Here is a 14,309-nt window from a genome sequence, read left to right as displayed (position 1 = left end):
ACTGGTCCATTTTTTTCTGAACAACCCACAAAGGACTATTATATGGGCTTTTAGAGTGTCTTATAATTCCTTGATCTAACATTTCTGCTATTTGCCGGTTAACTTCGTCTTTGTGAATTTCTGGGTATTTGTATGTTTTCGAATAAATGGGAAGATCATTCTTTGTAATAATCCTGTGTTTGATTTCACTTGTGAAACTTAGGTCTTGGCCTTCTTTGTAAAAAATATGTTCGAATTTTTGTATAAGCTCATTTATTGAGGATCTGGCCTGTGGACAAATTAAGTTCATTGGAATTAAGTTATGTATGCCAAGATCCAAGTGGTTTTCCTGAACTAAAAGATCTAAATAAACATTATTGAGTTGAATCTTTTTGTTTGAGTAATCGATGACTGCATGCAAGTCATTAAGTATGTTACAGCCAATTAGCCCATCGAAATAGTTGTGAAAATTATACTCTAGAAATTCACAAATATAACCTTCAGCTTCAAATTCTTGAAAACATGGAAACCTGCATAATTTTCCTATTTTAATTTTGTTTCCCATTGCTTTTACTTCTATGTCAATGTCTGTTTTCCACTTCGGGTGACACAAATTATCATTTATTACACTGAATTCTGCTCCAGTGTCAATAATAAATAATAATGGCCTCTTTTTACCTTGAACTTCTATATATGGTATTCGTCTTGATCCTCTATCTGAAAATTTACACTTGATTGATTAATATCCATTGGCTCGAAACTACGCCTGCTTTGCTCAGAGCTTTGCACATTTCGACTATTTGTTGAGACTCGAGCAGAATTAGAAGTTGAGCTATTATTCGATTGATATTGATATCCATGCCTTCTATTATTTACCCTAGGCGTACCTTCAGTTCTTGAATTTTCTTGTTGTTCAACATTATTTTGTTGAAACCTATTGGCTTCATCAAGGCTTCTTTCTGTAACGACTGGTTCGTTTACATTTCTATTATCATTACTGAAATTGGTTCTGAAGTTGGGTTTATTGTACCTATTATTTCTTCGAATTGGTCCGTATAATGTGTAGCTTTGATGCCGAGCATCTTCAATGATTTTATAGGCATCCTCTACGGAATTTGGGTTTCTCGCGAATATTAACGTTTTTGTAGGTTCAGGCAAGTTGTCTCTAAAAACGCGGAGTGCAATTCGGTTCACTTCTAATGTGGTGTATGTTTTGTCGTCATGGATCAGTATCCGGTTGTGTACCCTATTCGAAATTTCATTAATTTTGTTATAATATTCTTCTATAGTTGATTCCACTCGACACAATTTTAACATATCCATTAAGACATCGCTTGTTTCTTTTTCCCCGAAATTTTTCAGAATTACACGTTTAAAACTTTCCCACTCTGTCATATTTCCATGCCTATGAATCACTGGCCTGCATAATCCCACAAATTTATTTTTTATAAAGCCAAACAAAATATTTTTTGTATTCGTGTCGAAAACATCAAAAGAAGGAAGGATATTTTCTATTTGTGTAATTAAATCTGGCAATTGATTTGTATCAGTACCATCAAAATTTTGTATTAACTTGATGCAGTTCATTGTTGAGTTAAATGCGGCTAAGCTATTTTCGTTCATTTTAGATTTCTTTGTTTTCTCTCGAGGTTCGCAAGTATTAATAGTTAGCTTTTAGTTTCTTATCTTAGCTAGTATAAAGAGCTTTGTCGAAGAAAAAAAAATTTTATCAGCTTAAGTTCTTCTTCTCCAGGTTGGGTTTCGTCACTCCGTACATGCAGGTGTTCCAAAGCTTTCCAGTTATGTTTTATGTTCCTCTTTATACTCGGCCACGTGCATTGGTTAACGTATTGAAGATTTCCGGACTTAAATTACATAAGAACAGCTTACTGTGGTTCCGATTGAATTTCTTGACGTATGGCTGGTTTCCTTATTTTTTCTGTGTTGATCCTCGTCGCCAGTTATGTGGAAGGTTGATAGGGCCTTCCGAGCAGAGACCGTTGTGTCCAAAAGATCGTTGCCTCCAGAAACGACTTCGTTGTCGTCTGTAGGTTGAAGGTTGAACTCCTCAGTTAAGCACCCATCGACTTCTTTGTCGATTAAAGAGGGGTTAAAACAAAACGAAAGGTTTCGCTTAACAAATTGAGGGTTTATTCAATGATGTGTACAGATCGAGGTCTTCTTATCTACTGACTAAAAATAAAGCTAAGCTCAGACAAAAAGCTTAGCGCCATGTGTATTCTAACATAACTTAATCTAATAAGAGGGTATGTAAGGGTATACATGACTATATATAATGTAATACGAATCTAGTATTAATTAAATATTTTTACAATTAAAGTAGAAACGAATTCCGCCAAGATTTTGTTTTTTCTCTTTCATTTTATTAATTCGTGACCGTTATTATTATAAATTCGAAATATAAAGTTAAAACAAGAGAAAATGCTACAGTCGATTTCCATGACTATCAGATACCGCTTACTCAGCTAGTGTGAATCCGAACGTGAAATTTCATTCATTTCATTTTCTGGGATATCGATAGATATTGCGGAATAAAATGAGAACAAATTAAAAATTGTTCAAAAGTGTGGGCGTGATTTGTTTGGCGGCTTTAGGGCGTTGGAGTGGGAGAGGCAAAAAGTTTTCTGGAAGATCGGTATAAATTTACAAGACTAATATAAATGTGAAAAAATATCAACACATTGTTCAAAAGGGCGTAGGCGTTAGAGTGGGTGTGGCAACATAGGTCAACAAACATTCTTTGCGCCAAAGTCTCTAGAATCTATATGCTGAATCTTAACCTTGTAGCTTTTAATGTTCCTGAGATCTCGACGATCATACGGACGACGGACATGGCCAGATCGACTCGGCTATTGATCCTGGTCTAGAATATATATGTTTTATATAGTCGAAAAGGCTTCCTTCTGCCTCGTGTATACTTTTCAACGGGGCTAGTATATAATTTTACTCTACGAGTATCGGGTATAAAAACAATTATATTCAACAGGCAAGTTGGTAACAGTTACGGTTAAATTATTGTTAAAAGGCATTTAAATTATAATTATTATTTCAAGTGATTACGAACTCATTAAATAATTTAATTTTAAAGCAATAAACGTAAGCGAGCCTTACAATCTAATTAATTATGTGTTTTACAGGCTTATTTATACTTCTAGTCATCGGATTTTTGGCTATTATAACAGCTACACTGATTAAAGTTTTGGAACCATATGATTTGATATTTAAATGGGTAAGACACAAACAACTTTTTACACATTTACTCTAACTTTCTTCTTGCAGAAGTTAATCATGACAGAGGGAGGTGAGATCTTTAATCTGTGGGCCCAGCCTCCAGTCGATCTGTATATTAAGATATATTTGTTCAACATAACCAATGCCAAAGCGTTTTTAGCGGGTCGCGAGCAGCTTAGAGTCGAACAAGTTGGTCCCTATGTTTATAAGTAAGTTAGGTGTAAAGTAAATAATTAATACCAATGATTAATTATGGCTTTTAGAGAGATAATGACCCATGAGAATGTAACGTTCAATGCGAACAACACCATGTCCAGCACTCCCAGTCATCCCTTAGTCTGGCAGGAGGAAATGTCTGGGAACTGTCGTGAGGACGATGAGGTTGTAATGCTCAACATTGCCATGCTGGTGAGTATTTATTGTATAAGTAATATTTAATAATTTATAATATATTTAATAAATATATATTTATAAATACATATTTAATATTTAATAAAACCTTGTGTTAAAAACTTTTAGGAAATATATGTAACTTGATTACCAACTTTCTATCTACCCAGACCCTCTTAAGGCATGCATTTTTCCTATACGGATCCACACCACAGGTCCCATTAGGTAGCTTTGCTCGTTTGACTTTGCTATTGAGTTTTTTGCAGCTACAGAAAACTGTAGCAGATTTTTATTTCATGTCATTATAAATCATGTCATTGTATGAGTGTGCTGAGTCTTTATATGCACTATATATTTAATTTACTCATCCAAATGGTCGAATATCACATAGAAAATGAATCGAAGAAACTTAAATTACCGTAAGGGACGCTATCCTGAAGACTTGCTGAGTAACGGGTATCTGATAGTCGGGGAACTCGACTATAGCATTCTCTCTTGTTTTGCTTGTTTGTTTGACCACGTCCCCAGAAATATGAACTAGATAATTCAGTCTCCGGTTCCTCCCTTGCTCAGCCAGATTTTCAGAAGTCGCTGTAACTCCCTATAATCTAGACCCCAATTTGCAGATAGCTCACGAATGCTTTTTAATCCTTTTCTAGTAAAATTCCTAGCTTGTAGTAAGGATTAATATCATATTATATTTTTGGATAATCAGCACTCGCTCAGTTTTATGTGGGTTCACTCAAAAACCATGTTTATGCGTCCAGTTAAGTGTGAGAGTTTGCTGGTTATCGAACGAAACTTACTGGGACTAGGCCATCTGTTATGATATGATTTAAGACATTGATTAGGGCATTGCTTTAAACTGCTTCGAGAGTGTATAAAAACTCTTTAATCATAATGCACGATTTCACTTGTACAGGGTGCGGCAGCATAACTTCCTTTTTTTAAATGAGCGCCATTCAGTAAGTTGATGTCATAGCGGATCGCTAGTGGTCCCGTTCAAGAGGGGCTACTGCAAAATTTTGTCACGACACGCTTTGGTGACTGAATGCGTTGGAATAGTGAGGAGAGTGTCTTTGCCGTTGAGGCCTACTTTTCAATTGGATGTTCGGTTATTAAAACACAGTGTGCATTTCGAAATCGCTTTAATTTAGCCCCGTGGGCTCTCGTCCCAGACCTCAAGTCAATTGTTACATTCAGGCAAACTGCAAGTGCGACAAAACGAAGAACTGGAGTCCCTCTACCCGTTAGATCACCTGAGAACATTGAAGCAGTGAGAGCGTCAATATTGCGATCTCCACAGCGTTCTGCGCGCAAACACGCGTCTGCCCTTGGACTATCCGATCGTTCTGTGAGAATAATTCTTCATGATGATCAAACGAACGCTAGAAATCGGTTTACGCAATGTATGGAGAATAGGGGACGTCACCTATCAGATTCCATCTTCAAAAAAATATAAATAAAAACTTTAGACATGTATATAAATTATAACAATAAATTCATATTTTCCGATGTCTACAATAATTTTCATTGAGTTCTGAAAAAAGGAAATTATGCTGCCGTACACTGTATAATCAACCACATGTGCCCACAACTTAAACAACACTTAAATTATCCGCTATGTCAATTTTATAGACTCATGTAGACTCATGAGTTTGCCCTAAAAGCTTCATTTCAGTGACTTCGCTGCAGATAGTTTGACATTGGAAGGGCGACAGGGGTAGAACTCTAAATATAGATTGTTTGTTTTGGTGCGTGTTTAGATGACTTTAAAAAAATCACTTAACCACTTAGTCATTTTTTCCGCGTTCTAAATCTTGTTTGATCTGACAAAGTGAAATAGTTCTTGATATAAGGAATTTAACACAAATTTTATTTATCTATGGGCGAAGCTTCAAATACATCTGTTAAGGATCTGACCTTGTTAATCTTCTAATTGGTAATAAGAATTTCTTGCTGTTCGCTTATACGGGCTTTAGTAAAATTACTCTTAGTGAAATTTCCTCTAGGGGTTGGGGCCCCACTTTATAGATAATTGGTCGTGTTGACAAATTGAACTGAGTCGTCTTCTTTTCATATGCAATATTTATATTTTTCTTGAAATTATGTCTTTCTAAATAACTTAAGCTGATCATCTCTATCCAAACGCTTCGTCTACTAAATGACGGTTTTGACCATTTTAACAAAAATCATATCACCTATACTTAAAAGATAATCATTCTTTAATGCAAAATTAAAATGATGTCACTCCTCATGCCACACGCCTTGCTAGTCGCAACCTTCGCAACCTTTCTTTCTGGCGACTCTGGCTACCTTCTTGTACCAAGCGTTTCTCTGTCGTATAAGGCTGCCGGTATCCTCGGCTCGCGGCCGTGTGTCAAAAACGCCGGTGAGTAGCCTGTAGACACTGATACACTGGAATTTACAGCCAGTATAATTTCTGGCCATCTTTCATCCCAATTCCTCTAGTTCTGTCCCGTGAACTGTTGTATCATAGTCTTTACAGTGCGGTTCGCTCTCTCCGTCCGATTCTCCTGAGCGGTGTATGGTGCCGAAAGCTGCTGCTTTATCCCCATGTCGCTGAGAAACTTCTTGAAAGCTTGGCTTGTAAGCTGCACGCCGTTGTCCGTAGTCACCACTTGCGGGATTCTAAACCTCGCGACTATGTGTTCCCTAAACGCTTTCTGCAACGTCTCCGCCGTCGCTGTTCGCAAAGTTACAAACTCAGTCCATTTAGGAAACCTGTCGATCAGCACAAACAACTGTTTTCCGTGTCAACTGTTTCCGTGCTTCGACCTCGACAATGGTCCGACGAATTCACCACACACTGTTGCCTAGGGCACATCCGGGATTTGCGTCAAAATTTTATTTGGTTTTGGTTTAAACCTTGCGCACTCTTCGCATATTCGAACGTACGCCCTTGCGTCTCTCTGCATTCCTGGTTAGTAGTACCGTGCTGCCAACCGCGCTATTGTCTTTCGTCTGCCCACATGACCGGCTGCTGGGTAGTCGTGGTTCTCTCGCAGGACGGTTTCCCTTAGTTGCCGCGAAATGCATAGCTTTCACATCTTTGTTCCCTGCTCTATGCGGAATCTGCCCGTACAGAGTGCTGCCCTCGCATATATAGTCTGAGAACATCTAAGGATGTGCCTTTATCTTCTCTAGCATTTTCGTGATTCAGTTGCACTTTACTTTGGCCTCTGTATCCTGCGTTCTTCGCAGTGTCTCTGGTGTTGTGGCCACCGATTCTGATACTGGCTGGCTCGATAATGCATCTGCCACCACGTTTAACTTACCCTTTTTCTCCACAACCCCCACGGCGGTCTTTCTTTCTTTCTTAAAGTGGTAGCCCTCCAGGTATTGCTTTAATTTCCGAATTGCCCACACAATGGCCAAGCACTCCTTCTCAGTTGTGGAGTAGTTCTTTTCGGCTCCATTTACGGTCCGGCTAAAGTACGAAATAGCTTTGTCGCCATCTTCTTAACCGTACGTGAGATTTGCGCCTATCCCGTAGTTGCTGGCGTCCGTTTGCAGATTGAAAATTTTTTCGAAGTCGGGGCACCCCAGGACTTGGTCTCTGGCCAATTTAGCTTGTACCTCCTAAAAAGCTTCCTGGTGGTCCTGTGACTAAGTCCACTTGGCACACTTGCAGAGGAGGTCGTTGAGTGGCCTCACAATGCCTACGAAGTCAGGCATGAAAAGTCAGTACCAAGATGCAACTGCAAGGTATTGCTTCAGTTCTCGGACCGATGAGGGTGGTTCTAACTGGAATATGACTGCTACCTCTTCTGGGTCCATACCTATGCCTTTGCTTGTGACGCGTTGCCCTGGGTACAGTAGTTCTTGCTTAGAGAATCGACATTTTTCTGGGTTTATCCTTAGGTTTGGGTTTCTCAAGCGGCAGAACACTTCCCTAAGGTTTCTTTTGTGCTCTTCTAGGGTGCGACCAATCACGATAATGACATTTCTGATCAAATTACCTGGTTCGGTGCCCGTTGAAATGTGGCAGATGCGGAAGGAAGCCCAAACGGCACTCGCCATTGAAACAGCCCTTTTTGTGGAACTATGAAGGCCGTGATTCTGCCGGTATCTTTATATCATGACCGCCGCACCTGATTTCGGCCCCGACTTGTGTGAGGAAATTTCATCCCAGCGCCAACGCATCCACTACCCCTGGTAATACCTTTAGCTAAGTATTGATCTCGCTGCACCTGCCAACCTAACTTGCCGTCTTATTCTTGTAATCGTTTCACGGGCAACCAGCTTGTCCGTCAGTTCTTCCCTTACGAAGCTTGCTGTTGCCCCGGTGTCCCCGGTATATCGTTGCCTTGTATGTGTCCCCACTAATCGTCAACGCTGCGGAGAACTGGAGCTCCTCTTCGATTAACTTGCCTGTAAATTTGGAGAGGCGACACCTTGCGACCCCGCTAGTCTCTCTGCGGCTGAGATAGCCATTTCCCGCTCTCTGGCAACATTCTATACTTCTAATCCAGCAGAACAGCATTCTCTGGTTTCGGCAGCCTCTTGCCCAATGTCCATGTCCACCGCACCGGCGACAGGCTTCTTGGGGATTAACAATTTAAGTTTGGTTCTGACCCGAGTTGCCCCAGGGTGTCGTTCAATTGTGTCTCTGGGTAGTGCCCGCCGATCTCCATAGGGTTGTGTTCTGCCGCCTGGACTGAACCGGGTTAGATTGCGCCCACTGTTCCTGGGCCTGTGTGCCTAGTTCGTTTGCGTCCTCACACCTTCTACACATGACCTATTTTGCGGCCGCGGCTTTGTTTCGTCTAAATTTATGCTCATCCGCAAAGCATAAGCATGCTCAAAGCAAAGCCATATGTGTTTGCGGATCACTCCACCTGCTCCAGGATCTCGAAGGGATCCGTCAAAGAGGAAAGACCATTTGTTGACCCTTAATTGTTTCGGGATTTTGGCGTGATCCGGTTGGCCTGGTTCTTTCTGGACTTGGCCTACTCTCCCTGCTCGACTTTCTTAGTTGACCTTTCCTATGCGTTAAAGTTCGCGAACCCGAAAAGCGAACACCTTTTCGCAAGTCTGAGCATGGACGAAATGCAGCGGAAAGGGCCTGGATTTCCTGCTTCTAACTGTATCCAGATTACTGCGAGCTTTGGGTAATTTTCCGTTTCTTCCTTCTTGAGGCGAAAGATCCAACTTCTAACAATACAACTTTTTTTATATCCGTTACTCGTAGAGTAAAGGATTTACTAAATTCATTGAATGGTATCTAACAGGCAGAAGGAACCGTTTTCGACTATAAAAAGTATACATATTATTCTTGATCAGGATCAATATCCGAGTCGATCTAGCCATGTCCGTCTGTCCGTATGAACGTCAAGATCTCAGGAACTACAAATCTAGGATGTTGCCAATGTTGCCATGCGCACTTTAACGCCCACAAACCGCACAAAACTGCCATGCCAACATTTTTAAAAAATATGATAATTTTTCACATATATTAGTCTTGTAAATTTGTATCGATTTGCCACGATTTGTGTCCGAATCTTCAGCTTAATCACGCCTTTCCTGCTGCACCAGCTCCTGATCCTGTTTCGGAAACTTCCCCTACTGTTTTTGTCCGTAAACGAGTATGGTAATACTTTCTAACAGCTCCCGTGGTTTGGGGAAGTACGTCTCATTGATAAAAATTTCTTCAAATCTTTCACATCTACCCGTGCATTACACTGAATACCTTGTGAACAAATAGGTATATAGTGGGTTATACAAGTCTCGTGTAAAAGGTGATCAGTAACCACAAATGCAATAGAACTGTATCTTGAACTAATTCAAAATTAAAAAAAATTCTCAAAAAAGTTCCGTTGCGAATGTATTTTCATGTTACATGCTGCAGAAAACGTAGCCATAATTTCATATTTTTATACTAGAGGAGTACGAATATGGTCTACGTTTTCGCTCTTTCCAAATCGCAAATTCCAATCAACGATTTTTCCCCCTCAGATGACATTTAAAAAATCTAGACCTGGTTGTCCAGAAAACTAAGATGTAATAGACTTGCACTTCTATACTTTTGTTATACTTAAGAATTGAGTTTCTCTTTTCCCGCTGTTTTAGTACTATTATTCGTTATCACTTGCTGGACCTTAAACCTTTAAATAAAGGATTATAATACTAATATATAGTAATAATGGTTTCCAAAAACACAGTACATCTCTGGATCTTTTTTTTTTTTTTTTTTTTTTTTTGTTTAGATGAATCTTTCGCTCTCTCTTTCTTTTATCCACTCGCTATTACTTTTGGCTCAGCTTTCTCCTGTATGCTCGCATCTAAGGCCCTCTTGTCATTCTCTTTCGTAACCTATGCATAGTACATCTATCTTCAATCATTGCTTTATCCAACTAAACTAAAAAAGTACATTCATTCGAAAAACGCTAATTTTAAATTGTTTTATTCCTAAAAATAGCTAATAAAATCTACTCTTCATTAGCTCAACAAGGATTGGAGATATATAAATTTATTCAAACGTTGGAATTTGATTTATTTATACCCACGGGGCGGACGGCTTTATCGGCATAAGCTGATTCATAAGCAGATATATTAGGGCTGAGTGGTGGAGCAACTGCATTTGGGTTCGGAGTTTCGGGCAGTGTTCCTGCGGTGTGGCAACGGCAACACATCTGCAATTGCAATAACCAACTACCCCAAGGTTACGAAGTGCCCTAAAAAAACCATTTATTTATTAAGCTGTATTGTTAAATTGGCTTCTTCTAGTTTAATTAATAAGAATAATTCTATGTCTGCGAGGTGTTTCTGGAGTGACCAGGAGGACACATTAATTTAATCTAAATAAACCAGGCAACACTTTGCCACACTTCTTACTTACAAGTAAAGTAAAAAAAGTAGAAAATTCGTAGAATTTGCTTTTAAATCGACCTGTTGTGCATTATTTAGAGTGCCTTTTTATATATCAAAAGTTACAAAATTTCAACCGCTTTATAGTATTGACACTCTTAAAAGATACCATTTTTTTAAATTTTATTTAAACTAGAATAACAATAATTTGTTGTTGCATAATTCTTTTGCATAATTCGACCGACAGAAGCCTAAAAAACTTTTGGATATGCTCTTTAGAAATGAATTGGTCACAAAGGGTAAGTTGCTTTGAATTAAAATATACTAGAGGGCGTCTAGACCGCGGCCTAAACTATCGCCATTGGCAGGTAGTTCATTGTTTTTATTTCTTATTTCAGTAAGGGTCCGCCAACCAAAAAGCGCTTGATGTCAGCGCTAACAGATGGGAGGGGTCCTCGGACAATAACGGTCTGGAACTTAAACAAGCTTTTTTGTTTAAACCAGTCACTCTAATTGTTGTTTTCAAAATTTCGCAAAATCTACTTGATTTAAATTAGATTAGTTCTGTTGAATTTACTATTTCTTGTTGTGTTGTACATCACCAGTCACTATATTTCCAAATTGAGTTCCTAAATTAAATTTATAAATCTTGTGCCATTAGCTTATTTAATTACAAAATTAAATCCTAATACTTCTACCTTTGATGCTAATAGGGATTGTATTTAACGTTAGTTTGAGCGTTTTATATCTTCGAATGCTGGCATTCAACAAAGGTGCGGGGCTAACAGCCCGGCAGAAGATAAAAATTCCAATGCTGTAATTCATATGAAGAAAAGGCAAGAGGTACAGACAACACAGACGGTACTTTAGGTTCCTGAATAAAATGTTGTATAATCAGTATATCTCTGATGTTAAAAATTGCCTCAGGATGAACGCCTTAACATTCTAAAGCTTTATTAATTCTAAAAAGAAATCTTTGTTAATACTGTCAGCATCTGTAACCTATATGCGTCTTCTTATTTCTCTACCCAAGATATTTTAGGCACTATTCCGGAAATCTTCAATGCTGTGTCGGTTGATATTACTGAAGACGACATTTTTGAATCGATGTTGCTCTTTAATGATAGATTTCAAGCCTCCCTTCTTAAAAACTGTGTTTCGAGTCTTCTGCATCCTCGTAGTTTTATTGTCCTCATTATAAATGGCTATTTATATTTTTAGAATAAATATGGCTGCGTTTTTGACGATTCTCAAAAATGGTAGTAAAACTGTTGTCTCCAACTGCAGTGTAATTACTGAAGTCAGCAATACTTTGTAAACAAATATCCTTCTTAATTCATGCTTATATCTATTGAAATTAGTATGGGTTTTTGCCTAAACCACTACCAAATTATCAATATTCACTAATATTCTCACAGCATGAAAGCTTTTGAGGCCCTTTTTACGTTGATCCGGTTTACACAGATTTTTCCGACCATATAAAGTATATATATTCTTGATCAGGATCAATAGCCGAGTCGAACTGGCCATGTCCGTCAGCCCACACTTTGACTACATTATTTGAAATTCTTACATATTTGTATTAGCGTGCCTCTCCTCATACGCATCAAAGTCGTTAATACTCTACATACGCGATTCTTAGCCATACCCTCGAAGAATTTCTTATGGTACGACCAACAGTATCTGAGCGTCGTTCAAACGACTTTTAGTCGAAATAAACTTTCTACCTAATCCGGGAATTATGAGGATTGGAAACATTTTTCGGACATGATTACGGCATCGATTGCTAACAATGCGAGCGTTCAATTCAAGCTGAATTTTTTTGTATAAGTTAGCTAAGGTAGCTAACATGTAATTCGTAAAACTACTTATCAATGCGAGCGTTAAATTCAAGCTGCATTTATTTTGTATAAGTCCTAGCTAAGGTAGCTAACGTGAAATTCGTAAAACTACTTATCTACTTACTTACTTACTACTTATGGCAATATGGTGACCCGAGCGTAGGAATTTTCCGAATAGCATTTATCTGTAAAATATGTATTTACAAGTGTACAGATATTTTGGTATTACAGATTACAATTGTTATTTTTAAAATTAGGGCGTGAGGCAAACAATATTAGGAATAAACACCAAAACTTGAGAGCGGCTACAGCAACGATATGACCAAGCCTCTCTTATAATCCGATCGTTTTTAAACAGTTATATGACGCTTCCTGTTGCTACCAGCCCTAACACCAACCACCCACGCAAGTACGCTGACGGCGCTTGTTGCAGCCGAAACTAGCAACCAAGCCCATAGTGCAGTTTTTGTTGTCCACTTATTAATAGTATATATGAACCGCTACTTGCGACGCTTTCTAAACTCACATCTTCACAAAGCTGAATTTAGTTGTGCTACGGACGACTTAAACGAAGTTTTAAAGCGATCCGAAAATTATTTTCACTGCACAGTGAAAATAAATATTGAACAGTACAAATTTCTGCGAACTTATTTCGGCCGCTATTAGAAACGTCTCTTTCTTAGCGTCCGCGAACTCAACATTCTTTAATACTTATTTTGGCGAAAGACATTTGTTTAGCTATTGAGCTTTTTCAATAGCTGTTGCGAATAATAAAAAACCGAAGAAAGTTTGTTTTTATTACGACACTGTTTATTTTGCGAATTGTTATTCTTTTACGATAGCGATAATTGAATGCGTAAGTTTGGTCTTTTCCGAAACACGAAGAATTGGCAACTGGCGGGACAGACAGCCGAAATGCAGCGCCCAAGTTTAACGTAGGTAGATACAAAAGGAACAAGGAATGAGCGCCGTACAGATAAATGCGTGCGACAACAGCGGTTTGCACTATGGGCATCGCAACTGCTACCACTAACTAATTCGGCTTACAATATTAAAGAATATAATTTAGTCTACTGCACAGTTTTTTCGGCTGCATGACCCAACATCCTCCCCCCGTTGGAAGCTTGGCTTCCAACAGAGTCCTCAAGGGGAAGCAGACACAGCTTGTTCACTGCCCGCCTTATTACTCCAGACGCGGTCCTCAATTCTGCAACTCGAGCGACGCCGTCTCTGCCAGGAATCAACTGCATGACTCTCACCAAAGGGCATCTCATTGGGGGTAGATTCTCGCCCTTAACAAGAACGACGTTGTCCACGGTTGCATATGAACGTCTTGAGTCCGCACAGAAACGCAACTGTCGAGAGATCCTTGATCACCCCCAGGTGCAGTGCCTTGGTTGCAAAGCATATAAATACGCAGACGTAGCATTTAACCGCGGGCTTGTTGCGAGTATCCGAATTGTGAAAGAAGGGTCCACAGAAGTCTATACCAGTAATCTCAACAGCGTGAGATCCTTCCAAGCGCTCCTTGGGAAGGTCCGCCATTATGTGCTCTATCAGCCGCGGCTTAATCCGAAAACATCAGATGCACCTGTTAACGGCCTTGGTAACCGTCTTTCTCCCCCCAATAGGCCAATATTGGGATCGCATTGCACCCAGAAGAGCTCGAGGTCCAGCATGAAGATCGCTTTCATGGTAATGCGAAATAATTGCCAGAGTCACCGGATGGGACCTTGGAAGGATTTTCGGGTGGCGGCCATCAAAGTCCAATTCCGGAGGCGACCGCCTACTCTAAGAAGTCCAAATTGATCCAGGAACGGCGAGAACGAGGATATGGGACTAGACGAGGAAACTCTTCCCAGCGTTTTTAGGGACTGCAGGTCCTCCGATAACTGCGCGAGCTGCACCAACCGCAGCATCATATGAGTACCCTCTTGAATGTGTGCGACGGTGAGCCCAGGATGACGAATTCCATAATAAAATTTTTAGATGTATGCAAACACTCGTTGCAGTGAG

General features: G+C 39.5%; 1 protein-coding gene across 4 annotated transcripts in view; it reads left to right on the top strand.

The window, feature by feature from the left end:
• LOC116800190 (scavenger receptor class B member 1) overlaps window positions 1-14,309 on the top strand; it is a 150,149-nt gene that overhangs the window by 38,888 nt on the left and 96,952 nt on the right. For 3 of the 4 annotated variants that reach the window (XM_032713826.1, XM_032713829.1, XM_032713830.1), the window contains exons 2-4: window positions 3,138-3,229; window positions 3,280-3,440; window positions 3,495-3,639. In XM_032713826.1, coding sequence (XP_032569717.1) covers window positions 3,138-3,229; window positions 3,280-3,440; window positions 3,495-3,639 — 398 coding nt within the window. The remainder of the gene's footprint in view (window positions 1-3,137; window positions 3,230-3,279; window positions 3,441-3,494; window positions 3,640-14,309) is intronic. The other variant, XM_032713827.1, reaches the window with a different exon arrangement.

This window comes from Drosophila sechellia, chromosome 2L (genome assembly GCF_004382195.2).
Source record: "Drosophila sechellia strain sech25 chromosome 2L, ASM438219v1, whole genome shotgun sequence".
Taxonomy (NCBI): domain Eukaryota; kingdom Metazoa; phylum Arthropoda; class Insecta; order Diptera; family Drosophilidae; genus Drosophila; species Drosophila sechellia.
Note: the sequence above shows the minus strand (reverse complement) of the source record. Positions and strands in the feature narration are given on the sequence as shown.